At 41.9% G+C, this 27,576-nt stretch overlaps 1 protein-coding gene across 1 annotated transcript in view; it reads right to left on the reverse strand.

The window, feature by feature from the left end:
- PPARGC1A (PPARG coactivator 1 alpha) overlaps window positions 1-27,111 on the reverse strand; it is a 365,154-nt gene extending 338,043 nt beyond the window's left edge. The window contains exon 1 of the mRNA XM_026792132.2: window positions 26,490-27,111. Within this exon, the coding sequence (XP_026647933.2) occupies window positions 26,490-26,576 (87 nt within the window). The 5' untranslated portion in view covers window positions 26,577-27,111. The remainder of the gene's footprint in view (window positions 1-26,489) is intronic.
- Between the last annotated feature and the right edge of the window lie 465 nt (window positions 27,112-27,576).

The following is a 27,576-nucleotide window of genomic DNA, read 5'->3' on the forward strand; positions in this document are numbered from 1 at the left end:
CCCAAGAAAATGCTGGAACTGTTTTTACTGAAACAGTGTTTGTTCCTCCTTCAAAGAGACACAGAGTTCAGCCCTTCCTGGCCTAACTTGCCAGCTGCTGCTCTACTGGTTCAGTCATCTCTGGCATCAAGTGACACTGTTCATAACACTAACAAGGTGCCTCAGTTATACATATACTGAAGTCATTCTTCGGCCAGTATGCTGCCCTTTGGCATGCAAAGTGACAACTGATTTTAGGACCAGGGTTTATGTTAGCAGCTTGGGGCTTCTCCTATATTAGGCCATGCCTGTAATGGGGTATTGGTTACTGACAAGACAAAAATTGTGGTGCCTCAAATATGTCCAGCTTCTTCACTTCTCAGCCTAAGAGATCAAACTGTTCTTCCTCTTTCATGTGTCCTTGATCACCTGTTGTTCTACTAAAAGTGGCTGCCCTACTGCTCCTCACAACTGCCCACTGACACACCTGTAATGCTGCCATAACAGGCATTCCTCTGAACTTGCATCCCTGTACTACAACAGCTTCTTTTCACAAATCCACTGTACCTGAAGGAAAAAAAATAGATGTCAGATTCACAAAAACGGTGTGTATTAGAGGTAACTCTATGATTTTTGCAAAAGCATCAAAAGGACAACGGGGACAATTGTAGTGTCAGATGTCATGATAAGCAAAAGCAAAAATGTCTAACACTGAGCAAACACTGCTGCTCAAAGAAGAAACATCAGCTGGTTACAGAGAAGCATTACAAACCTACTGGATTATATATAACATAAGCAAGCTTGCAATTCTGCCCTGTCCTACCTCCAGATTCTGTTGCTTTCAGCACAAAGGCTGACACATCTGCAATGGGATGCAAAGGTAACACAGGGAATTGTTAAGAATTCCTAAGTGTAGATTCTTTGAAGGAGCACAAGGTGTTCCCTGCAAATGACTGCATTTAACAACGCAGCAAGAGAGATGTACACAGCACTGAGCTCTGGCAGTGTGCCTCCACCTTCAGGAACGCTACCCACACCTGCCTTCAGCTCCTCCTGCAAAAGACACAGCAGCTATGGAGCTAATGGGTTTGTAAAATAAGGAAAAATTATGAAGATTCCCTACCCATGCTACATTCCCTTCCACTGTTCATTGCATTCAGATCACAGGGAGGCTGTAAAACAAGTCCCTGTCACACTACTGTGACCCGTGCCCTTCCTGACACTGGAATTATTTGTTCATAGGAAACAACATGCTATCTGCACATGAAGCTTCCCCTTTTGAAAAGTTAAAGGATATGGAAAGACATGATAAACATATCCCTTCAGCAGTAAATGCTAGTGGGGAGAACAGAGCTAACCAGTAGCAATACCCCTTCTAAAACTACAAGCCTGACCTTAAAAAGAAAGTATTTGTATGCTTTTTTTTAAAGTTATTTACCACACACTTACAAAAAAAAAAAAAAGCCCTTCCATAGAGCCACTGATCTTTATCTACAATAAAACAATATGTCATCTTTTCTCATATTGAAATTTAAAAACCCTTCACAGGTATTTCTTCACTATCAAGAGCTACCAGCTCTCTTCTAGGTTCAGTATAAACTGAGGCAAACTTTAAGCTCTTACAGTGCTATACAGTGGAATCACTACACACATATAGATCTATGGACATGTAAAATTACAACTTGCTGTACATCTATCAGGGCACTGCCTTTAAACCTTTGCAATCTTCTACTTACCTGCCTTCCAGAAATTCCTGAACACTGCAAATTGGGTTCTCCTACATCACCAAGATCATAAAGAAAGAGTGGTTCTCACCAAAACTTCTTACTTCTAAACTCCTGATTACTGTACATGACAAAAACAAATTAAAAGCTGCACTTTGTAGAAGCTATTGTGCCTTCATCTACAGAAACAAGCTGTGCTCAAAAACTGCTTATCTTACAGTATTTCCAAACCACCCACAAGCTCCATGGAATTTGATACAGCAGATATGCATAATACTTGCTGCACTTGAGACTACTATAGGAGATATGCCTGCTGAATCAGCCTTCAAAAGCCAGACTAATCATAAGCCGTGGATAGCACGAAACTGTTCTCATGAGGGCACAACAAATTAAGTGTGCACAAAAAGTCTGCTTCACTAATGGATCCAAGGTATAAGGCTTTGCAAATTCACCACAAGATGATCACCCGAAGTGGAAGAACCTCGGGTAGGCAGGAAAGGCAAATCAACTGACAGCAGAATAATCTTCTCAGCTGGGCAAGGCACAGGGAGCAGCTGCTCCATCAACCACCCCACTGAACTCATTTCCCAGCAGTGGTTAGAGAAGCAGTTCTGTGAGTCAGAATTTTATAGGCATCAGCAGCAGAAGAAATCTGGCTGTTCCTCTTTCAACAGCAAAACATGCAGAAGGAAAATGGTACACATCTACATTACTGAAACCAAGAATTTGAAGACCTGGATATCTCAAACATCCCTTTTGCCAACTTACAACAAACTACTTCACCTTTCCCTATGGAAGCCCAAATTCCTAATTGGTATGGTGAGAAATGTTACCAAGTCAGAAAACAGACTGTGATCATTAACAGAGACCTGTATGTAGCTTCAGAGAGTGTTTCTGCCAACACTACTAGCATGGAGTCAAGAGTGGCAACATCAGCTCTTATCCCTAAAATGCCCATTATAATGTGTCTGAAGGCAAACATGCTAAGAGCAGTCCCAGTTTAACTACTCACTGCGATGAAACCATGTTGGCTGTGGTACCAGTAAAGGCATATATTATGTCACCTTCACCCTTCCAGAAGTAATGATTTTAACAAGTGCATTAAAATTCAACCACTGGCTGAGGATCAGTCACCCTATAGACACATTTCTTTCTACTGAGGCTACTAAGGGAGCCCAAAGAACTGTGTATAGAATCCTGGTTAACATTGCCCAAGATGAATTCCACTCAGATATGTACACTTCACCAAATCCAGCTGCCAGAAAAGCTCTCCAACACCACAACAACCTTCCACCTCACGGGATATGTTTTACATGCACAGCCAAACCAAATATAACACTTCCACAATGTTTTAGAGAAACCTGGGGACAGCTGCATGTGTGCTTATCAACGTGACATCAGGCTATAACAAAAGAAGTGAGGGTTCTATCTCCTTAACAATGTACTGATTCAATTGGTCCCAATGGAAATTAACCATTCAATATTTTGCATAAGACATGAGCACTTTCTGATACAGACAGTGAAAACCATTGGAGTTTCCTCCCCTTGGTGAGGCTGCTGCCCAGCATGCTGATGTCCCATTGCCACTGACTGGGAATGCACCAGCACACTGCTGCAGCCAGGATAGAAGGCAAAGGCTTCACTTCACAGACCATATGGACAGACCTCCATAAGGACTCCATTCCCCAGGCTTCTGCTGGAGACCTGGAACATTTTATTACTTCATTGAGAAGGGAAAGAAAATTAGAGCACATTTTTTCATTCGTAAATTATTTTAACTGGTTTAACACCATATTCCACCAGTGTATTATTGGCAGTAACCATACAAGCTTTGTGGTCATGACTCAGAACCCAGATACAACTGTCACGGGTCCTGTGTAAGGAACAGCACACAGGTGCACTGCTCCAGGCACAGATTTGTTAAGATTCCAGTTCTTCCTTCCTCCAGGCAAAAGAAACATGCACTGATACAAGAACCAACACTAAACACCCTCCCTTTGTACTGGCAGATGCCAGAGCTGGTGAGTCCATTTTCCTAGGTACCCATATTTGCTTGAGATGGCAGCGTGCAGAGTGGCAACTCTCCATCCTCTCACATACACAGCCCAAGAAATCTTTTTATACCCTCCCTCTCTTCTTGCAAAAAGCAAGTTACAGGAGTACTTTCATTTTTTGTCTCTTTACAGACACACTGAATAGATGGTTTCCCATCATGGCCCTGCATGTTTATTCTAGTAAATTATTCAACTTATTCTGTGTGGAGCAAATTAATTTCTACAGCAATTCAGCTGCTACTCCATCTACAGCATATATACTTGCTGAAACAGATTAATTCTGCCATGCAACATCATCTTTCGTTTTCTTCAGCATCTGCACAGACCTTTTATTCAGATAAAACTATTCTTCTCCCCTTGACCCCCCCATTCCCTGCCACAACTGATGTTTCTTGGACATAATATAGTGCTTCTTCTTGGGAGTAAAAAAAATATTTTCAAAAAGTTGATAAATTCTGTGAATCTAAAAACCATTTTACATTTTCCAAATCCTCTCCACTTGATTTGCTCATACCTAATTTTCACAGATATTCATTATTTAACTCCCAAACACATGGGTTGCAATATATCAAATCCTACAAAAAAAAGAAGGGATTTGAATGGAACTATTCTAAAAGCAGGAAATGAAAAATGAGGTCCAATCTGCAACGCTCTGTCACTGTCATTTAGCCACATGGGATCTACTTACTTGTACATGGAACCAACTGCTTAGCTGCTTGCACTGACCTCCTGAGTGGCAAACAAAGTTACCCAAATGTCACAAGTTATCTGCTGTCAAGCACACAATATTTGCATGCTTTTCTAGTATGAGAATATTACAAAATTAATTTGGTTCTTTGTGTAACACTACATTGTCAAGTTCATAATGCAGAGTTTACCTGCTATAAACATGAACAAAGTTGATATTTTTTTACCTAATCAGGCAAAAAAGAAACAGAGTATACATGCTGATTGGATTTTTTGTATACTATCAGATTATCAAACTGGGGTTGCGGTTTATTTGTTTACAAAAGTCTGAAATGGAATCAAATAGATTCACTACTTTATCTTGTCGCTTGTTCATATAAAAACTTTTGGAAAAGTCTGAATGGTTTTAAGATTTGCACATAGTTTATCACCCAAGGTGACCTTTTCTTGTCTGATTTAATGGAGATTGCTTTCTCAGGAGCCAGACAGCATTTCTTCAGTACACAACTGTTGATATACATAACACATTCTGTAAAGTTAGACACATTGTTTTAGAACAACATAGAAGTTCAAGTTGCAAAGGAATACACTACACTACACTGTGTTTGTGAAATGCTCTGATTCATTTCTCCAAAGTATATATAACCACAAACAAATTATTATTAGTCACTTTAATATTTCCCTGAGAGTATAGAGAGCTGTTATTTCACATGTCCTACAACATCTCTGCAACTCAGCTTGCCTTACTGAGGCATTTATTATATTGACACAAGTCTTAGTCATACCATCGGTACGAGTATGTGCTGACTTAGTCTGAGGGCTCTGTCAAAGCTCTTTCTAAAAGAAGCTTGAGCTGCTCTGACACATTCCCCAAGCAACTCCACTTGTGCCAGAGAGAAAACAACTGCTGTAAGGTGCTCAGGAACACAGGTCTCTGCCCTGTTTTCAGCAGAACCAATACAGAGAGAGATTAGAAATTATTGTTTCAACGTCTCCTTGCACCCCCCTACCTGCCTGCACTCACCCACCATATATTCTAGGATATTTGCAGGCTGAGTTCTATCAGGCAGGTGCTATCTCTCATTTGACATTTGTGCATGTTCCATTTTAAGAGGGTGCCCAAATATGCCTGGGTCTGCTACTTAAGAGAACAATACCACTAAGCAGAGCTGTGCTCATCCATGAAGGAAAAGACACTTTTTGCTTTCTCCTACTTGAGGGACATCACTCTTACTTACTCTTTATCTACCAACAGCTCAAACACTTTGTTTGTGTCCCTTCCATTTCTTTTCATGCCCTTCTACACACCATCTTAGTGCTTAACACAAAACAGTCCAATACACTCTCCTAACTTACTCTAGGTTACATATCTGAACATGTTCGAAATGCAACAGTGCAGGCATTGTGTAAGATATATGTCAGTATTTTACAAACAACAACATAATTCACTAGTTTCCATATTTTTATTACACTTCTCTCCACAGGGACAGCAGAACTCACTCTCCCAGTGGGAAAATCACTCCTGCTGTTGGACACCAGCAGCAGTTCTGGAATCTAACACTAACAGCATTATCAATTTATGACTTTAGGAACACTACCAGAATCTAGTAGTAGTGCCTCTAATATTACAGATGGCCCATTTGTCCATTTTTTTCCGCATGGCCCTTCGTGTCTTTTTTTACACCCTTATTAGTGTTTCATGAGAGCGCTTACCTTCTCTCACGTAACACAGCTTTCAAAAGGCTCCATCCAGCCACAATTCCCGCAGTGAACAAGCTGAAACCGACAAAGAACTCCTGTTGTCTGCTCTTCCTCCATCACCCCCATGAAGATGGGCAGTCACCCTGCTCTGAATAAGGGGTCTGAGCTGAGGCACCCACCCTCAGCAGCTCTGTGCACAGCTATGCCGTGTGCCACACACCCCATGCACGCACCAGCCCCACTGCAGGCTCCTCTGGGCAGCCACGAGGATGGAAAATGAAACATTATGAAGGATATAAAAAAATGAAAGCCTTCAGCTCTCAGAACGGCCACGTCAGCAGCAGCACAAGGGAGAAACACTGTGCTCTGTCTGCTTCCTAAGACAGGAGATGGAGCACGGGGACGAGGACAGCTCTGCTCCAGCCCCAGTGACCTGCAGTCACAGCTGCTGGCAGCCCCTCGCACCAACACCTCAGCAATCAAACATCCAGCTGTAGGATGAAGATAAGGAAGGTGGAAGCACCCCCCTTTTTAGGGTGAGAGGTCTTAAAGCACCCTTTAAAAACAGCAACAGCCAGGCAAATAAAAGCATTTGCTATTTGACCACATCTTGTAACAGAGTTTGGTGCAACCTCAAGCATCCTTACATCACTTCTCTCTTGTGTCCTTACACAAGAAAACACAGCCACCAGGATGAGGCAGGTAACTTCCAGTCTCAACAGATATTCCAACCAATAAGGGACAGACTTCTATATAGAGTCTGAAAACATTTTTAAAAATTGCAGCATTTCATTGAAATAGCTCCACTACACACTGACAAGTGAAGGAAGTCTAATTTTCACACAGGCAGAGGGGTAGGTCCTCAGCAGAAGGCAGCCAAGTCCACCTACATCAGCTGTACTCTGGCCTGATAACCAGATTTTAAACTCATTACAACCATCTTATAGTTCTGCTAGCTTGAAACAAACTATTTTATTTTTTAACTCTCTAAAAATGGCGACCTTTATTTTAAAATCCGTTACTGAATGAGAAACATTGTAACTATTCCTAATTTTACTCAAAATATTTAAAATTACTGCCATCCTTAATCATATTTAGTACAGCAAAAGGGAAAAAATATAAAACCAGTTACTCAGAAAAAGAAGTATATATATTCTGTAGACCGCTCAAGAGATTTAATTCATGTGTGTTTTATGACTGCTTTTACTTCAAGATTTGTGTATATATATGGAAATTACTGATGAAAGAGTTGCATTTATGTTGCACTCAGGTGAAAGTCATGATGTGATAAAAACGTGTGTTTCTTTATACATCAGAGAACTAGAATAATAGGCTATTATATGGGCAATATTTGATTCATGATTTAAATTACATTTATGATTTTCTTATTTTTTAATTTACTTGTTTGGGTTTTTTTAACATGAATCCTTGACTTAAAATAGATTGCATTAGTAAGTACAATGCCTAGCAAAATAAGAGTCTAGATCTCACTAATATGCTTTAAAGACATCAAATTCCCTGAGCTAAGTGTGTTTTAAGTAATTTTGGTTTAATTTCTGATTTCTACAGGTAAATGGCACCTTTAGACACTTCAAAGAAGGTAGTTTAGACAATACCCGAGAGCTTCTCAACATTCCTAATGTTTCATATTTCTAATATTTTTCTCATACACAGCAAATGAAAATATTCCCAACAATTTTAAATAAATAGCTAAAACACAACATGTTGGCTGCTTGTGGCTGAAGTCAACAGAGACACCTGTGCCTCTCTGGAGACATGCAGTTCTGGTTTTGCCAACAACATTTCCCATGCCACCTTTTCTATGCATCATCCTAAATTTCCTCCTCAAGTATTCCAAAAGGGAAGAGATAGTGAGCAATGAAAGGAGAGGAGGAAATGTAACCCTGCAAACCTGAGGGATCCTTTCAGTTTGGAAGAGGGTAATTAAGGCCCTGGAATAATGCTTGGTGAGAGCACTGGGCTAATAAAGCCAAGGCCACAGGTTTGACCCCTGTGTGGGCCGTTCTCTGAAGAGCTGGACGTGATGATGCTTGTGGGTTCCTTCCAACTCAGAATGCTCTGTGTTTCTGTAATACACTGTTCTTCAAGTTCACAATAAAAACACTGTCCCACTTTCACATGTGCAGCGAATTTGCTGACAGAGAAACGTCTGCTTTTTAAATAATGAAAATGTCTTCAACATGTTCCTGTCACTGGAAATCACTTCTTGTGGGAGCCATTGTCAAACTCTACCCACATGGAGACTGGATGTAGTAAGACAGGGGTATGGGAAGGGGAAGATTATAAAAGCACTCATTAACCTAAAAAGAATAAAGGGATATGTTTTAAGTCTTTTAAACTGAAACACTTTTACTTCTGTTAATCCAACATGTTCACTCAACAAAAAAGAGAGAACACTGAAAAATATGAAAGCATGAGATTTTTGGAATTAAAAATGAATTTTAATGTTAGCATCAGAAACAAACTCCTGTCTGCCAGATTAAATCAGAAAATACTGCATACTTCCACCATATCCAATATATATATACCCAGGTCTGCCCAAAAAAAAAGTGTAGAAGTATGAAAATGATGAAAATGTGCATGGAAAAAGTGGACAGACATAAAGCAGCTGAAGCTGAAACACCAGCATCCCATGCTGATGGTCTAATAAACCAGCAGAGAAGACAGAACAAGGCTAAATTATGAAGGTGCAAATATGCATTTGCAAGCCAAAGTTTGAGAATGAGTGGGAAAAGGACCAGGTTTTGTCTTTGTCCAACTACAAAGGGAGAGGGTTCCCCAGTTGTAAAGTGTATTTTGCAACACATCAGGTAGGTTCATGCAGTAGAAAACAAGCAATCTTGGTAAGAAAATATGACAGAACTAAAGCAAGTTAATTATTCGCCAAGGGCAGAGAACATATCAACTTCTATGATTTAGTAAGTCTCATTATGTTGGAGCTTGCCTTGATCCAGAAGTCAAGAAATTATGTGACTTGTCTTTTCTTATTTCAATTTCTAACATTCCTGATCACACAGAAAATTTAAAAAGCAACCCCAGCAGTTGAAAATCCTGAAAACAATATTAAAAAGTCCTCAAAAATCATTAGAGACATCATGACTTTAAACAAGCTGATTTTAGACTGCTGATTTATTAAAAGTGAACCATGGTTTTATCTGCTTTCTGAGTGAATCATGGCTATTTATGAAGACACTGAAAGCTGTTCTGAGCAACAGGAAAAGGAGCCAACAGCGAGGCAGACACAAAAGACCCAACCACCACTGAATCATTTGAAGGTATCCCCAATGCACATAATTATCATACCCATTAAGCAACATTCACTGCAATTAAGTATTGTTTGGCTTAAATCAGTTACCTGGAATGTCTTCTGATCAGGACTGTTCCAATTAAGTGGCACTTACTTATTACCCTAATCATGCAGTATCAGTTCAAAGCAGCATAGTACAGCTTCACCTTGAAAACAATCAGCCTAACATTTGGCAACCAAAAGCAAGAGCCCTTGAGTTTCCAAATTATAGAAAACTTATATATAAGTATAAAGCATCATTACAATTGTCTTCTCTGATTTGCTTCTATTTCTAGAATTCTCCTCATATAATTCTTAGAGCTGCTACCAGTTGAAGATGACCTGTTTAAAAACAAAAGAGATTAAATACATAATAAATGCCACATATTGTGCTATTCCTGAAGTTGCTGGGGAGAATAAGAAATACGGAAACAGCAGGACAAAGCTTAAAACTCTCACAGAATCATTTAGGCTGGGAAAGACCATTAGGATCATCAAATCTAACTACTAACCTAGCACTGACTGCTAAGTCCACCAATAGATCATGTCCCTAAGCACCACATCTACAGATCTTTTAAATATTTCCAGGGATAGTTACTCAAGTACTTCCCCTGGAAGCCTGCTCCAATGGTTAATAACCCTCCCATTTCACTTTAATTTATTAAAATGGAAATTTCTGCACTCTGCACTACCAGAGCAGTGACTGTACATGACTCTTTTAAACATGTTTTGCCACTCTTTAAGTTAACTCTGAGTTAGTTACTTTTATTATGTATATCTCTTCTGTTTCAGAGAATTACAGATTTTTTGCTCATTTGAAACCTGTGTGCTTCACAATACAAAATTAGTAATCTCTCTTACATTAAGAACTTCATTAAGGCACCCATATGAAAGTTATTGTAGAAAATGTTGTAGATGGAACTTCTAATGCTTCACAGTAGAGCATTTAGAGTTACTACACAGACAAATACATCTAAATTAACATAAATTAGGCATTTCAATGTCTACATTTATTTTGGCTTTAAGCTAGATTACCAATTTTTAAAAAATTTGAAAACCCTAGACCTGTCAGCAACTCTTTTTCCTTCAGGAGCCAGCCTTGCCCCTGAGACCAGGATGGGATCCTGGGTGCATGGGGAAGAATGTGGCCAAGTTCAGGAAGGTGATCCTGCCCCTCCACTTGGCTCTCTCCAGGCCACATCTGGAGTGCTGCCCCCAGGTCTGGGCTTCTCCAGACAAGGAGGACAAGGAGCTACTGGAGAGGATCAGTGGAGGGCACAGAGATGATGAGGGCTCTGGAGCATCTCTGTTCTGAGAAGAGACTGCAGGAGCTGGGCCTGTTCTGTCTGGAGAAGAGAAGACTGAGAGGGGATCTCATCAATACACACAAGTATCCCCAAGGGGGTGCCAAGAGGATGGTGCCAGACTCTTTTCTGTGGTTCCCTGCAGCAGAACAAGCAGCAATGGCCATAAACTAAACCACAAGATCCACCCCAACACGAGGATGAACATTACATTGAAGGTGCAGAACACTGGAAAAGGCTGCCCAGAGAAGTCAGGGAGTCTCCCTCTCTGGAGACATTCAAAACCCATTGGATGAGCTCCTGTGTCACCTGTCCTTGGCAGAGGGGTTGGACTGGATGATCTCCAGAGGTCCACTCCAACCTCATGATGCTGTGCTCCTGTGATCTGGATAGTAGACAGGATTACGGCCATATCTGCCAACCTGTAGTCACTAATCCACTACAAGACAGTGCTACATATCTCTGTTGCCTTTGTTATTTGAGCTAGCTAATTTTAAACTGTCTCAAATGTTCCTACACAGCACTATATATTTTAGCAGAACTTTAGTGAAGTCTGAAAGGCACGTTAACTCTCATATCCATGCACCTTCAGAGAACAAGCCTTTGACAAATATTATCCTAAGTCCTCTGGGCTCAGCTCTAAATACAGTCATCATTGCCAAATCAAAACTCTTCGTGGTCACTGACAGCTTACAGGGAATTATTTCAGGCTGTTTTATCTCATGTAAGTTTCACACAGATATCAGGACAGGCCTGTTCCAGTGTTCAATTTCAGCTTACAAAAATCTGCAAGCAAAATATATGCCATCAAATCAGATTGGGAAACAGAGCCCTGCACTGTAGAACTTCATAAGAAACTGACCATGCTAGGTTTGTTTCCAAAAACTTTTACAGTAGTCTGTATAAGTTTTCAAAGTCTTGCCTGTGATTTACAAACATTATAAGCATACATTATTAAAAGAGACATCAGTTACAATAATCAATTTCTGTGACTACTGGCAATTCTCTGCATAATCCAGCTTAGCAAGGGTCCCATCCAGCTTTCCCTGAAATGTGGTTGCAAGCTGTCTTCACACATTAAATATCAGAGGCACGCATGTCAAGAGACATAGATTCCTGTTGTTTAAGATTTGATTGCTCAAAAACCTCAAAAATTCAGTGAAAACTAAATAATTAGCTGTTGAAAGTCAGCCCTATTTAAGATGTCTGAAGCTGAGCTTCAAAAATGTGATCACTCAAAATCATTACTTCCTTGCAAATGGGAAAGGGAAGAAATAAAAATCACAATCTCAATGCATATCTACAAAAATTCATTCACTATCTATAGCTCTTCAGTGAGGAAAAATCCACACCTACTAAGAAGCTCCCAATGTTTTCATCTCAGATCTTTCCCAGAAAAAGCCCTTCATTGTTGTTTACACAGCACCTCTCCCAGTTTAGTGCTTTTACAGCAAACAGGCTGAATTCAGTGAGTCTCTGGAGGCTGCAGCTGACCCAGGCTACCACCCCGACAGACCTCTAGCTGCTCATCATCACTTCTTGATGGTCACCCAGCATGACAGCACATCACCACTCTACCCAGGCTCTCTCAAAAGGAATGCAGGTTTGCTTGCTGTTGTAAAGATTCATAACAGTAGAATTTTTTCAGTGTTCTATTAGTTTAGGTCATTTTGGAAGAACCAGGTTAGGGAGCAAATGAGTGAGCAGTTAAGCTTGACAATTTGGGTGGCGAGCCTTCTGTCCCAAAGTCACAGAAACACAGTGGGGCAGCACAGGTGAACAACTGGCATGGTAACTTAGCACACCTGACTGCAGATCACACCGTGCTGAAACCACAACAGGCAATCACTGATGCTAAAATACATGGATTTGACTCTTCCTTGCTTGCTTGCTCTTGAGCCTGTTTGGATAAAATAAAGTACTAAGTTGCAGATCAATTCACAGAAAATGTAACATATGTACAGGGCACTAGGCTATACCCTGGATAGTCACAACTCAGTTAACTCAGCAAGTATTGACAAGCACAAGTTACTCAATGTGAGATCTCATTGTGACACTGCAGCAAAAAATGAATTTGAACCTTGAAGAAGAGCATGAAGAGAAGCAGGTAAATTAATTCTTCTCTGTAGCACTGACAGCATTGTAGAGACCAATACTGAAGTACCATCTTGTGCTTCTGGCATCTGATTTTCCTGAAGGGAAATCAAAATTTGGAAGGAAAACAGAGAAGTTATGCAAATGTACTTGAAGTCTGCAAAAAGTGTCCTCTGGTAAGAGTCTTAAAGAGGTCACTTTGATTAGCTTAGAAAAAAGAAATTACACACTGGTGTCTTGAGTTAAAGTACTTTTGGTAGGTAGAAACAAAAACATACTAAAGGGCTTCCCCACCTACCAGCTCAAGTCATAAAGAGAACTTTTGCCTAGAAAATGAATATTGAGCAACTCTAATGAAAACCAAGACCTGCTAAAGACAGGAAAAAATGAGAATGATCAACCAATACAGTAAGTAGCAAAAGCTTTACCGGATGCTTGATACCTTCCTTCAAATAAATACTTGTATTTTGTGAAATATTTTGGTCAAATTAAATTCCAACACTAAGCACAATTTTCAATTCAATAGAGAGATAACTGAATAGTAAGTTGTGACTGAATCACCTGGTCAAACTCTGGCTAAATCTCTGCCTTTATGAAATCGTATTATTCTCAAAACCAAATCTCCTCCATTTCCTCTACACATGCAAATGTGAAACATGCAAATTACAAACATGATCAGTTCTTAAAACAATTCTTAAAAAGACATCTTTAATTTGCTGTATATTTTACTGCTGAGGACAAGACAGCTACAGAATTTATCACCTTAGCTACCTTGGTTCTATCATTTCACTCCGACAGTGTTATCTCCTTGTCTCCCACACAAGAGTCATGCTGTTATCAAAGTCTTCCTCGCTAAACAATTATTTCCTTTTATGATTTCTTCTGGCTGGTCAAAGATAAGGGCTTACAGTGAGGTTGATTAGTGTTGCAAACAAATAGGAGTAATACTAGAGCAGATATAACTAAGCTGAAGTAATCAGCACTATTAATAACCTTTTGATTTCTAATCAAATACAGCTCTGACTTTTGCTGCCACTTTGCTTTACATCTTCTAAAGTACAGAAGAATTAATATTTTATAAAATATTCTCAATATGCCAGTCCTTTTATTCTCTTGTTTGCTTTTTCTCTTACACTTAATAATCTTCACTAAGAAAAAATAAAAATAACAAATCTATTTTAAAAAGTTCCATAATTTATACTGCCTTTCCTGGTAACAAGATTTAATTATATATTGCAGTATGAAATTCTGCATTTTTTTAAATCTAGTGACATTTCTGAAGAGTGTAAAATCACATTTCTTCATATTTGCATTACAAAAGAACCCAACATAATGACACAAAACCAACCAAACAACCACCCTTGCTTGAGACATTCAACTGGCAAAACCCAGTTCATACAGTTAACATATGGCAAAACTATATCCAAAAATAGGAGCCTGACATGTCAGGCCTTAGAAACCTGCCCTGCAGGTAGTGCTGCCTCATCCTTTCATAATCCTGGGCAACTACTAATCCAACAGATGCTCATTCTGCTCAAGGAATGGGCAATGTCCCTTACAGAAAACACCTAAAACCACGAGAAATACATCATCTTCTCATCCTCTGCAAATCCTGATGGGCCACATACTCTTCCAAACATGCAAAGTCTTTCACTGGGACTCTCTAAGAGGGATTCCAACCACAGCACCAAGTAAGCCCTGTGGCTCAAACTACTCATGGCAGAAGCTCAGTGGTTTCATGGACATCTATGTTTATCTCCACGAGTATAATTGTTTTATAATGGTCTCTCCATGATCTTTCCAAATATTCCGTTTTTCCTCGTGTGAAAAAAAAAAAAAGGCAGCAAAATATATGCATAACAATCTCTTTTTTTCCTGCTTGCATTGCTATTTTACACTTGCAACAGTCTTAGGAAAGCTGAATGCTGCTCAATGAGGTCATAGTTCATTCAGACATGAAGGTTTAGTGGCAATTCCAGAGACGCTTCTGCACACCTGGGGTGTCATTGCTCCATTCATTGTGCAGCCCCAGTATGTGCACAGGGACAACATCCTTGCTTCAGGATGCTCTAATGAACAGATTCCCATTTCATATGACACTTATTTGCAACAAGAGTAACAGAAATAAAACAAGTTTGCTTGTTTAATTTTTGACAGCAATTTTTGTAATCTATCAAATTTAATTTTTTAAAGTAATTTTAACAGCAATTGCTGCTGTTTGTTAGTTTCCATATTTGCCATTTATTTTATGTAACAATCAAGAATAAGTAGAATTAGAAAGGAATCTAAAACTTTCTTCACATGAAAAGCTCTCTTTTCCACAAAACTGGGTTGTCTACCAGCAGACTTAAAAATAGACAGACATCGATGTTAAAGGTACAAATGACTATAATAAACACAAAAGGGAAAGTAGTATCTGAAACATGGCAAATATTTTTCAGTTTTCACCTAAAGAATCCCTTTCAGAGATGAAAATCAAAGATGAAGAAAACAAAAAATTTACTGAGATATGTGTCAAAGGTTGGCCCATACAGATTTGAAAAGACTGTGGGCATCCTTACAAAATGGGAAGACAGCAATATTATTACACAATATGCACCAAAATAAACCAGCCATTTTTATTTTCCATTTTTGTCTCATTGTATAGAGTAAGTATTTCTTCTTTTCATTTTTAACATTGTTTTAAAAGCTAATGTGCAATTGAAAGGTTCTTTTTATTGTGCATATACCCAAAATTTTTTTATAATGTTGTTTGTTTGGATCTGTCCAAGTTCATGTTTATAAAAAGACCCAATTTGTTTTCTTAAGGTATCCTCTAACCACACAGTAAATAAATTAAAAAATAAAGTATTCATTTAAAAAAAAACCCAATTCATAAATGACCCCTAATTAACTTTACTTCCAAAAAAAGCCACACATCTGTTTTCACAGTTGGACATGATTCAACCACTGGTAACCAGAAAAAAGCCTCAGCGTGTTAAAATATTCTAGCCAAAAACTGACACTCCAGCAAAGATGGCTACTCTGCCAGCACAATCTGAGCAGCTGTGAGGACAACCTTTATTTATTCTGAAAGGGCATCAGACTTCCTGATGCTATTACTATTAAACCAGCAAATCTTATTGGAAAGACACCACTGGTTGAAAATGGACAATGCAAAAGCACAACATGCATTTTACCAATCAAGCAGATTATAATTATGTGAGAACAGTGATGTATCATAATCCACTCTCTACCCACTTTTCTACAACAGATTCTGCAGGGCTCAGCTCCTAGAAAAAAATTTCTTTTAAATTATTTTTAATACAGCTGTTATTATGAGCGTCAGAAAAATCAATTAACAATGCTGCCCTAACTCTTTAGGAAAAAAAAGGACTTAGATAAATAGAAAAAGATTATGCTATTTCTTTTATGGCATTATTCTTATTCTGTAAGTGACATCAAAGAGCCACAACCCCCTCCTTTTTTTTCCCCCCTCTTTTGGCTTTGACATCACACAGAGAGAAAAGTATTCCTTTCACTGCCTCTTGTATAGCTGGAGCATCCAAGCTCTGCATATTGTTATCACTTTCTATCCTTGAATATGAATTATTTTAATCCTCCAGCAATTAACAGTCTTTTGGATGAAAATAAAAAAAAAGCTGGGAGTGCAACCTTACTTTTGTTTTGCTAATTTATTTGGTCAGTAGTTCATTTTGTCGTTGTTTCAGTGTGTGCATGTCTTACTTAATTTATTTTTTTTTACCATTACATGTTTACACCCATCTTTTTTTCCCTTTTCTTTAAACCTGGAGTTTCCCACTCTCAAATATATTTCACAGAAGGCTTTCTGTAGTAATTTTGCATTTTAGAGCACAACCTATGCATTTAATCACAGAGCCTTTTAGTTTGGAGAAGAGTAATCATCTTTTATTTGTAAAACCATTGTAAAAAGAGAGAAAATGAACTGCCACAGGAGAATTGGCAGGTTTCCTTTACCATGACCAGGTCTCCTTGATCTCCTCACTGCTTTCTTGCTCCCCTCACCACAATTACCATCAATACTTGTAATGTGTTCAAAGCATGGCAAGTTCTTGACAAACAAGATGGAAGCAAAGTCCTCTGTCCTCAAGCTACAGCTGTTGAAGGCCCAAATCCAATACACACACATCCATTTCTAACCTGTAGGCATTCCCTTGACTTCCAAGGGTTTACTGTTGAGCAATTAAGTGATCTGCTGGATCAAGGCCTAAGCAAACTGAGACATGTAGGCAGATACAATAACAAGTATCATGACTGACAAGTCAAAGTTTAGCAGATATTTCAATTCACAATGTGCTGTTTAACTCAGAAAATATAATTTATAAAAGAGACAGAAGAAGAAAGGAAATGGTTGAAGTAAATTATCTCGTTAGAGTGAGTTTGTGAGTTTTACAATCCAAATAAAGCTCTGACATTGTGAGTTGCTCAGTCCAGGGAGCCTATGACAACTGTGGATATGTTTCATGAAGCCATGCACACATTCCTAAAATGAAGTCCATCAACTCTTCAGGAGTCATTATATCAGACACACACTCTAAGCTTCAAAAAAGTTCACTGCAAACACAAAGTATCACAACATTGACCTGCTCTAGCCCAAGTCAGTTTGCTCTGAAAGACAAAAAAAAGGGCCAAACAAATAAACAGACTTATAGTCAAAATGAGAAGGCAAGTGAATGTTTACAACAGCTGCCTCAAAAATAAAATTAGGAAAAATCTCCATCTTAAACAATCAGCTTCAAACAATCATGGTTTCAAAAGAAGGCTAAAAGGCTGACTACAGGACCCTGAATTGCAAGCTATACTATTCCCATTCTTTTTTTCCCCTTAATTACTTCAATGTTTGGTAGAGTGAAGCAAATTAGAAAATACATCATTAGTCTTTTTTTAATTATTAGAACAATAAAAAGCTATTGTTTATCTGATCTACAGACTGATATGGCAGTCTGTAGATCAGATGTACAAGTATGGCAGCAGACACCAACCTAAAGAAACAAGCAACAGATGAATAGAGTGAAATGCAGCAGAGTGAGGAATGGGGTTTTAGTCAGTTTGTTCCACAGTTTTCCAAGCGCAAAATGAGATTGTACATTTGTAATAATTAGACAACAATGGCTTCCAAGACACCAGGTAGATGAAAGCCTACATGATCCTCCTCAATGGGCTCATGACTGCAATAAGAGAAAAGGGGAAGCATGAGATAGCAAAAAGTGTTTGTTCAGGGAATCAACCCAGCAAGCACCAAATCCAGCATCAGTAATAAACAAAAAGAGGTGGTATTAATGGTAAACAGGGAAAAACTAAATTATGCAAAGGCTTTAAAATGACAAGAGGTGTAAAGTCTAAAGTACTAAATGAAACAAAATATGGACTTCAATTTGTATTTTTACATAAGGGCAGGAGAGTAGGTAGGGGCAATCGAGACACTATGTACAACCAGGGCTTATACTGTATACAGAATGGATGGATACATTGGGGTTACTGTGAGAAAAAGGCTGATTAATTCACAGTGACAGAAAATCATGTAGGTGGTGACTTTAGCGTCAGAGCTTTAGGGGATCAGAAATAAACAAATATGCAAGCCAGTATGTAGAAAATCATCAGAATTTAGAAATAGCCTCTTTGAAAGGAAGGGGTTGAAAATGATGCCTGGATTCCGTCCTTTAGTGACATGAGGAAAGTCTCTGCAATGGGAAGAGACTGAGTGTGATTCTGGACTCTTTCTCACACTGATTTTGTCTGTGGATTGGTGTTTTTCCAGGCATTAATAACTCTGTATAACACAGAAACAGCTCACAGCAACTGACAGTGGAAAACTTTCTTTGTGAAATTCACACTAGGAAACTCATTAAAGTTCAAGATATTACCTCCCCCTACAGTAGCGACTGACAGCATTCACTCATTCTAGCAACTGCAATAATGTCTCTTCTCTTCTTTATCCTTCTAATAACCAGAACATAGATCATGAGGTCAAAAGTGGTAGAAAAATTTACATCACCTTCAGCAGGCTTTGCATACAGCCTACAAAACTTACTCTTAATTCTTCCCTCCTCCACAATTTCAATCCTAATCTACTAATTCCAGAGTATTGTGAAACTCTCTAATCAGCAGCAGCAGCAGCAGCATGATTTGTGGTTCGGTGCTACCCTTCTGGAACATTTGAATAGGTGAATATAACCATAAAAGTATGAGAAAAGCTTCATACAAGGACAACAGAAGGAATCTAGAGTTTAAAAAATCCATATATTTTCTGGCATGTATTTTGTGAGGGGGATGATTAAATGTTCTATAAGCAATTAGTAAATTGTCAATAGAATTCAATAAACGTTGTTTAAAAAAAACTAATTATTTGTTACAATAACTACCAACTATTGCCATTTTGTTTGTGAAGGTTTGTAAACTACTTCCATTTGAGAAGTAATTGATTCCATTTTTATCATTTGCTCAAGTTTATGTGGTTGTTCACATCCAAAGAGATGATAACATCTATTTGCAGCAAATTATACATTAAATTCCTCATTCAAAAGCTGTAATGGAAAACAAAATGCTAATTTGTGCTGTAAACGGAAGTACAGAATCATAATCACTCATTGTTAACATTAGGAACTAAATTGCTCTTGCAAATAATAAAATGGGTTAAAAATGTGGAGAGCTTTAGCAAGCCAAAGTACCAGTGCCTCTTATTCACTCCTGTTATATTACAAGTGATGAAATGAACCTTTCCTCTTCATGCCAGCACAAACTGCCCCTTTTCAAGGGGAGGAATAATGGCCTTATGATTGCAGCATAAGGGTGCATGCCAGGTGACCTGTTCTATCCACAAGCCTCCAACCAGCCTCCCAAATATGGGTTTGCAGGCACTCTCTGCTAGACAAACTCAGCTGGATGCAAGGACTGTCTGCACAAGCAAGCACTGTAGAACTGCAAAACTGGAAGAGTCAGGGAGCTGGTGGAGGACCCGATGTCCTCGCTCCATGCTCTGCACCACACACTTCAAGGTACGGTTTGATTATTTAACTCCGCCCTAGATCTGATCTCACCTCCTTAGCTGAATATAAATTTGTAGTTCAAATGTGCTTGGGGTACTCCTGGAACACACCTCTCAGTCCAGCTTTATCCAGAAGGGATTCTGATCAATAGCAATGAGACCAGCCTACGACACTAACCAGAGCACAGCAGCGTTGGGATGAGCACAGCACGCTCCTGCCCTCAGGAAAAGTGCTAGCGTACACACCTCTCATCATTTTGGGTCACAGTGAGTTCACGTGGAACCGCAAATACCCAATTTCTCCTTCCAAAATTAGCACCAGTGTCACAAGTGCTATACCCAGAGCAAGGGTCGCTCTCCTATTAATCAGTCTTCACCTTAATTTTACCTTTAGAGAGAAGACAGTAACACACAGTGATGTAGCAGAAGGAGAATCTTAATTGCCACTTGTAGAGAACACAGAGCCTAAACAAAAAATACTGTAGAATTATTTGGCTTCTGTCCTTTTTAGCAGTTTTACAGCCCTATAAGTTTTAAATGTACAAGGAGTTTTGCTCACACAGCAGACAGACACATCATAGGAAATTAAAAAACCACCGACACATTAGGACTGTGCACCTGCTCTTCCACATTTCATTAAGCCTCCACACCTAAATGTACGTCAGGTTCTCTCCTCTGTGCATCCGTTGTGCTGGTATCCCTCAGTGATACCTTCTGGTCATGGCGAGACAAACTGGATCACAAGCATCCACACCGCCTCAGGAAAAAACATTCAAAAACCCATTAACTTTTCGTGAGTCAGATCAGATCATTAAAATCTAAATTATAAGTGCCAGATAATATGTTAAAAAACATGTAAATGTTTGTAAATAAGCTGCTATTTGTTTTCAAGGCTTTCCTAGCTTATATTGTATAGCTCAAATCCATGTAAACTAGCTGATTTGCCAGCCTTTTCTGTTATTAGTATTAAAAAAATATAATTATGTTATCAAAAAATGAAAATTGCCTTTTAGGTGACCAAAAGAAAGTTCCACTTCTTCATGTAGTAAATCATTTTACTGCTGCCCTTTTATATTTAATACCCTTCTGCAGTACCCATTTATCTCTACACTAGCAAAGTGTACACATTGATTTCCTATGGTCTCTCTGGAAGAAGGTTCTGCTTCCCTGATGATGAGTACAAAGGGTGGATGACCCCATTCTCATTCCAATGCAAACCCTGCACTTTTACATTTCTGCTTAGACCACATGAACATTTGACCAGCTAAGAACTCCCTGCCCTCTTCGTTCAGAACACATTGCTAGAACTACTGACATTCTCTCCTGAACAAAACTGTATTTTTGAAAATCCTGTCTCATGTATAAAGCACTGAACAGCATTAGTTCATCGCAGCCATAACTGTAACTCACAATCTGCACATGAATTTTTCCTCTAAAATTAGATACAACAATAATATCTTGCCCATTTTCTGCATGAGCTTTAAAGTTGTGCTATTGTGCTCTACTGTGTAACTATTCGGTTGCTGTTCTCTGGGGCATGAGGAAATGGTTCATTCTGAGTTTAAACCGTGCTTTTTTTGTGAGATGAACCTGCCATCAGAATACACTTTTCAAAGCTACCGTGTGGAAGGAGCAATTTAGGCATTAATCACTGCAAGAAAGGGAATCATGTTTAACAACATTTTTAATAAAGTCCTGTTTTACCTGTTACCTGTTTTTAATAAACTACATCTTTCTCATTATCCTATCATTTATCATTTGCTGGGATGTCAAGAAAACAGGTGTCTTCAGTTTCACTTTCATTTCTACTGCTACTTTTTCAGCTTTGTGCACGAACACCCCTTGAAGTCAGGAAAACTTCAAATCCAGGATTCGGTCTTTTTTAAAATTACACAGTATTTTCTGCTAATATTAAACCAGGATTGCATTTTTTTCTTAACTAGTTTAGTTTTGACAGCCATCTTTTAATTTGCACAGATGTTACAGGCTCTGTTAAAATGTAACTTCAGTTGAATGATGGTATTATTCCATTGGTTTTCACCATCAAATAATGTACAACTATTGACTGAGTCTTTTTCCATTTAAGAAAAACATCTTCAAAAACCATAAAGTGCACTGTCCAATCTTGTACAGATTGGTATCTCTCATACACAGACATACCCAGCATATGCTATACACGTGCAGGGCATTAACACAAATTAATCTAGCACATTGCCAAACCTGCATAGATTTTGTGTTCTACTACTCAAATAACATTAAAGAAAAAAAACCAAACAGAAGATATGGAAACAAAAATAAGTCAAAAGGTCTGTTTTGGTCGATTGCCCCTGAGAGGTGGCCACTGGTCATACTCTAAGTAAAAGAATTTTACTTAGAGTAAAAATTCATTAAAGCAATATACTACACTCAGTTCAGCTCCCCAAAAATACCGGCACAAAGCTACACCAGGGCACTTCTGTCCCTGCTCATGTAAAGACAAAGAGGCAACCCACAAGGCTGGCTCTTAGCCTCATCTTTCACTGACTTACTAATTCCCACAGAATACATTTTGCCCAAGTATGCTGTACAGTGCACTGCTATGTTTGAAAACACAGGACAAAGAAAATGGTGCCAGTTACTAAGTCCACGGCTGAGAGTTGCAGGGAAAAATCTCTGAAATAATGGCATCAATCCGGCGGCACACTCCTCCTTTTACTTTCATACTGCAAGGATTTTGACGTCAAATTAAAATAAGTATCCAGATTTATGTGTTAGTCATAGAATTTCATTCACAAAAACTACATTTCAAATTATTTTCAAGCACTTCCCAACCACATAGATTAGTAACACAACAACGTATCCAATCCTTAACTGGAGAATGAAAAATTATTAATACAAATAATGCTGCTAGTTCAGCATAGACAGGTTATACTGAGAAATATTACTGCTCTTGCAAGGCTGACTACCTCTTGCAGCACTTAGAAATAGCTGTTATTTACTCATGACTACTAATTAAGAAAAAGATGTAAAGAAAATTTCCAGAAGACACATTCAGGAAGGTTCTGGCAAAAATAAAGAACCAGAATTGACAGTCTAAAAATGAAGAATACAGAATAAATCAACAGGAAATCTGATGGATATTCCTTCATCTCATTTTTATACACACTGGCAAGACAATATAGGTAAGTTTATGCAACCACAGTTCAAAGTTCTCAGGATTTAAGTCTACAAGTTTGACTGCTCTGGAATTTAGCATAATGGTTAAGTCCCTGTACCACAGTAACTATAAAAAAAGACAACAAGCTTCAGGAGAACACTCAGTCTTTTTGAAGTTATCCTCAATAATGTGAAGTCTTATTTGTAACTAATATGGAGCCCTATATTCTGGAAGACTATCTAAGAAATTGATTCAAAACAGACTTCATAAAGTTTCTAGACATGATTTCTCCATTACAAGCATTTTTGCGATGCACTTTGAAATTTAATATGCAATGGAAAAGCTCCTTCCAAGAATATTACCAACAAATCATGCATATAAGCTTGTGCTTAAAAACAAACTGCAATAATGCACCAAAATATAAAGGTTGAAACACATCTCTCAAACTCCCTGAATTATAAAGCAAACATCATAGCTCCCTTCTCACAGCTGCCAGACAGTATATTAAGCTTCTAGAAGTCACTGTTCTGTTTAACCTGACTGGTTCCATTGTTGAGTTGTATTTTGATTACTTGTACTCTCATTACAGCCTTGAGATGCCAGGAAAAGATGCTCTGAGAAAGCTATGGCTGAGCCGCTATTGATATTATACAAGGGATCCTTTTACCTCGTATAAGATGTTGGAGTGCATCATATTGATTTGGAATAAAAAGCTATTTTTCCAGTAGTCAACCCCTCCTCTCATATCAGCACTTTTTTAAAAAGTTTTTCTGTTTGCTGTTTTGTTTAAAACAAAACAAATTCTATTTCGGCTATGTTGCTAAATTTAGCAAGAAGGTTTGAAAGCTTTTTTTTTTTTTTTTAACTCAATTCAGGTAAAAACAAACAAACACGAATATGGCTGACAGTCAAGTCTGAGCCAAGTCTGCCTTTTTAAGTGCTAAAACTTGTAAGGAAAATGTATTTGCAGCAAAATCCCATATTCATTTTGATTTCATATTCAGACTAACATCTACCGCTAATCCTCAGCTGATGAATTTGACTGATATAAATGGTAACGTAATACGCAATAGATGAAAATAGAAAGGAGCCTTGAGCACCAGAAAAGAATATGTGTCTTAAAAATTCCTCTCATCTTCACCCTGGAAGCTCTTGCAGGCTCATCTGTTCGTCCGTTGTAATGCCATGTAATGATTACACCTTCTCCTTCGAAACACCTTTCCTAATCATGCATATTTAATTCAACTTTGTGTATATATCCTACAGTTTATATAGTCCTGCTATAAATAGACCTTCTGCATTCTGAATTATCTCCCGCGTTTTCCCTGAGATACAGTTCAACACTGGTATTTAGAACAGATCAACTCTGGATTTGCCAGCAATTCTTCCTGCTTCCATTGTGATACGGCTTGCTCTCCTGAAAGGGGATGTAAGGGAACCTATCATTTCACAATGACATTCTTTCACCGAACTGTTTCGCTACAGAATGAAACTAACTTTAGATAAAGGAGCTGGTTTAAACCTGATTTTATTGTCTGCGTTCCTAAGCATTTCCCCCCTCTGATGGTTTCAAAGGAGTCTTCCCTGTAACTGCCTGCCTTTTATACCAGGCATGAGCCCTTCTTAAATCCCAGTGACTTGCATGGGCTCGCATTTAGCAGGGCAGTAACGCGCGTTCTGTGCTCACACAGGCGCACGGGCGCCGGTGTGCGCCCTCGGTACGTTCAGAGGAGCCCACGCCCGAGCGGGCTCGGGAGCCGCGGCCACCCCGAGCCCCTGAGAGCGCCGAGCCCGGCGCCAACTCCGGCCGAGGCGGCCCCGGCCCCGCCGAGCGCCGGGCCCGGAGTCCGGGCAGCCCCGCCGCGCTTGCGAGCGCCGGCTGCGGCCGCGCCCTCCGGGCCCCGCACGGACCGGCCAAGCGCCGCTGCTGTCCCCGCCGGCCGCGGGGCTGCCCGGGGGCTCCGGGTGGCTGCGCCGAGCCAGAGCGGCTCCGGTGCGCCCGGAGACGGCGTTTCAGCGCCGGCTCTATGCCTGATGTGTGTCTAGTCCACACAGGAGCCCCCTCTCCCCGGCGCACGCCAGCCTGACTTGCTCCCCGCCGGGAAGGCTCTCCCGGCCGGGGCGGCACGCCCGGCCGGCGGCTGCCCAGGCACGGAGCGGGCGCTGCCGCGATGGGCCCGGCGGGGTCCGCTCGCACCGGGACACAGCGATACGTCTGTATTGATTCGGCTGCCTCGGACGAGCAGGCTGCCAGGGCTTCGAGCCCCACCGCGCCCGGGCTCCCCGGCCGGCCGCTGCCCAAGGGCGGCCCCGCTCCTCGGCGCTCGGCGCTCGCAACTCCTGGAGCAGGGAAGTGCGCACGGCGTCTCCCTGCCTCGCCGTGAGGTGTAACCTCAGACTGTTCACTGACAGCTTGGGGGTCTCAGTCGCCTGGAAATTGGGGTCATAGGGCTGCACGTTTTCCCCTGAGCTCGCCGGCTCCGTCCCCCGCAGGGGAAGCGGGGAGGTGACCCCCTGGTCCCCCCGCGGGCACCACCGCCCGCACAGCCCGGGGTGCCTCTCGCCCGCTCCGCGCCCGCTTCCATCCGCTGCCCAACTTTTCTTGTCACGCCAGCGCCAGAAAACCCCTTCCCCACGCACGCACGCACACACACCGGTGTAGTTTATAAATGACAGTTGCCTGTAGACTTTCACCAGACAAGCAGCGGGGGCAGCAGACTACAACAGTTATTTAATTAAAGGCGCTTCGGAGGCTCCCAGAATAGCTCTCTACCTCTGAGGCGCGATTTCTGGTTTCCCCGCTCTCCCCCACCGCCTCGCCAGCCGCCCCCCGCTGCCCGAGCCCCGGCGCGGGCGGGAGGGACGGAGCCGGCCGGCGCTACCCGGCTGCGCGCTCCGCATTGCACAGTCATCAAAGTTAAGTGCGTGAAGGGGGGATCGGGGGTGAATCACAGAGAGAGATGGGTGAGCCGAACTATTTCCACCTAGGCAGGATCCGAAATTGCGGATCTGGATGCATCTGCAGCCATTTCTGCGGGAGGAGGAAGCGGGTGCGGGGGGTCCCTCTCGCACGCAGCCTGTCACTCGCACCCTGCTCCCCCCGCCCGGCAAACTCGCCCGGCCGCCTCGGCGCGGTCCCTCCGTGCAGCCGAGGGCAGGCTCGGGGCACTCCGATCGAGTTGCCCGGCTGAGCCCCGAGTTGCTCCAGGGCAACACACAGCCCTCCGCGGGCTACGGCTCTCGTTCCTGAGTCCTCCTCACGCTCCTCTTCCTCACGGGAGGGAGGGGGCAGAGGCAAGGGGACTGAAAGGCACACGGGAAGAGGATCTTTTCTCGCATTTCTTTCTTCGGCTTATTTAACCCTCCCACCTGCAACACACATGCTGAACAGAAACACTTCCAGACCCTTCCTGCACACACTGGCAGCACCTTCGTTTTCCCCCGAGGAGCCGGGCGGGCGCAGCGGCGGCGAGCGCGCAGCACCGGCCACCTCTTACCTGGTTGTAGGAGGTCTCCCAGGAGGAGGTGTAGTTGTAAAAGAAGGAGGAGAAGCAAGCGTCTTCCGACAGCCCGCAGCCAGCCATCCTCCGGGCGCAAAACCTCTTCGGGAAGGCACGAGCAGCCCTCGCAAACTCTTGCCTCTTGCGCGGTCGCTGCCGCCGCCGGCGCTGCCCCCGCGGAGTGGTGCCGACAGCTTCGCGCAGGCGGCGGCCGGCGCGGTGCGTGCGGGGGAGCGGGGCTGGCCGGCCGGCTGGATGGATGGATGGCTGGCTGGCTGGGCGGAGGGATGGAGGCGCGGGTACCGCGTGTGTCGGAGCGTGTGAGCGCGGCCGTTCGCGGCGGCACCGAGGGGCCGGGGCCGGTCACGTGCGCGCGCTCACTCCGCCGCCGCCGCCGCCGCCGCCGGGGACGGGCCGCGCTACAGAGCCCGGCACCGGATCACCAGCGCCGGGCGCCCTCGCCATCCCCGCCCGGCCCCGCTCGCCAGCGCGGCCCCTGCGCACGGCAACGAGGGGGCGCCTGCGGAACCTGCGGCCGCACCGCGGCGGGGAAGGAGCGGGCAAGTGGCGACGCGCGTCCTCCCCGCCGCGCCGGGGCAGCGCCGCCGCGGGCGGGCCCGCCCTCCCGGCCGCGGCCCGGCCTCCCCGCCCCGCCCCGCGCCCGGCCCCGCCGAGCGGCGCCGAGCCAGGCTGAGCCGTGCCGAGCCGAGCTGTGTCGTGCGCGCAGCCCCGCGCCGCCAAAGTTGTGGCTCCGTCCGCAGCCGTGAGGGCACGGGCTCGACACCGGCGCCGCAGCCCGGCCGCTGGCGACCGAGAAGGAGGGGGCGAAAAACCGACGGGAAACTTCTCCAGAGCCGTTCTGGCAGGTGGGATTTCGGCCGATTGCTCCTTTCGGGGGTGTTTGCCTCAGCCCCGGGGCACGGGAGACCCTTCTAAGGAAGGACAACACTGACAGCCCGTAAGCCGTCGCTAAATTGCTCATCGGGCACGGCGAAGTCATGCAAAATATCATGATCTTAAAGTGTTTTCCAGGAAATTAGCGGAAATAGATTGACTTCGTTCCTTGAGTATGCCTTATCCTGCT

The sequence above is a fragment of the Zonotrichia albicollis genome, chromosome 5, assembly GCF_047830755.1.
Source record: "Zonotrichia albicollis isolate bZonAlb1 chromosome 5, bZonAlb1.hap1, whole genome shotgun sequence".
Taxonomy (NCBI): domain Eukaryota; kingdom Metazoa; phylum Chordata; class Aves; order Passeriformes; family Passerellidae; genus Zonotrichia; species Zonotrichia albicollis.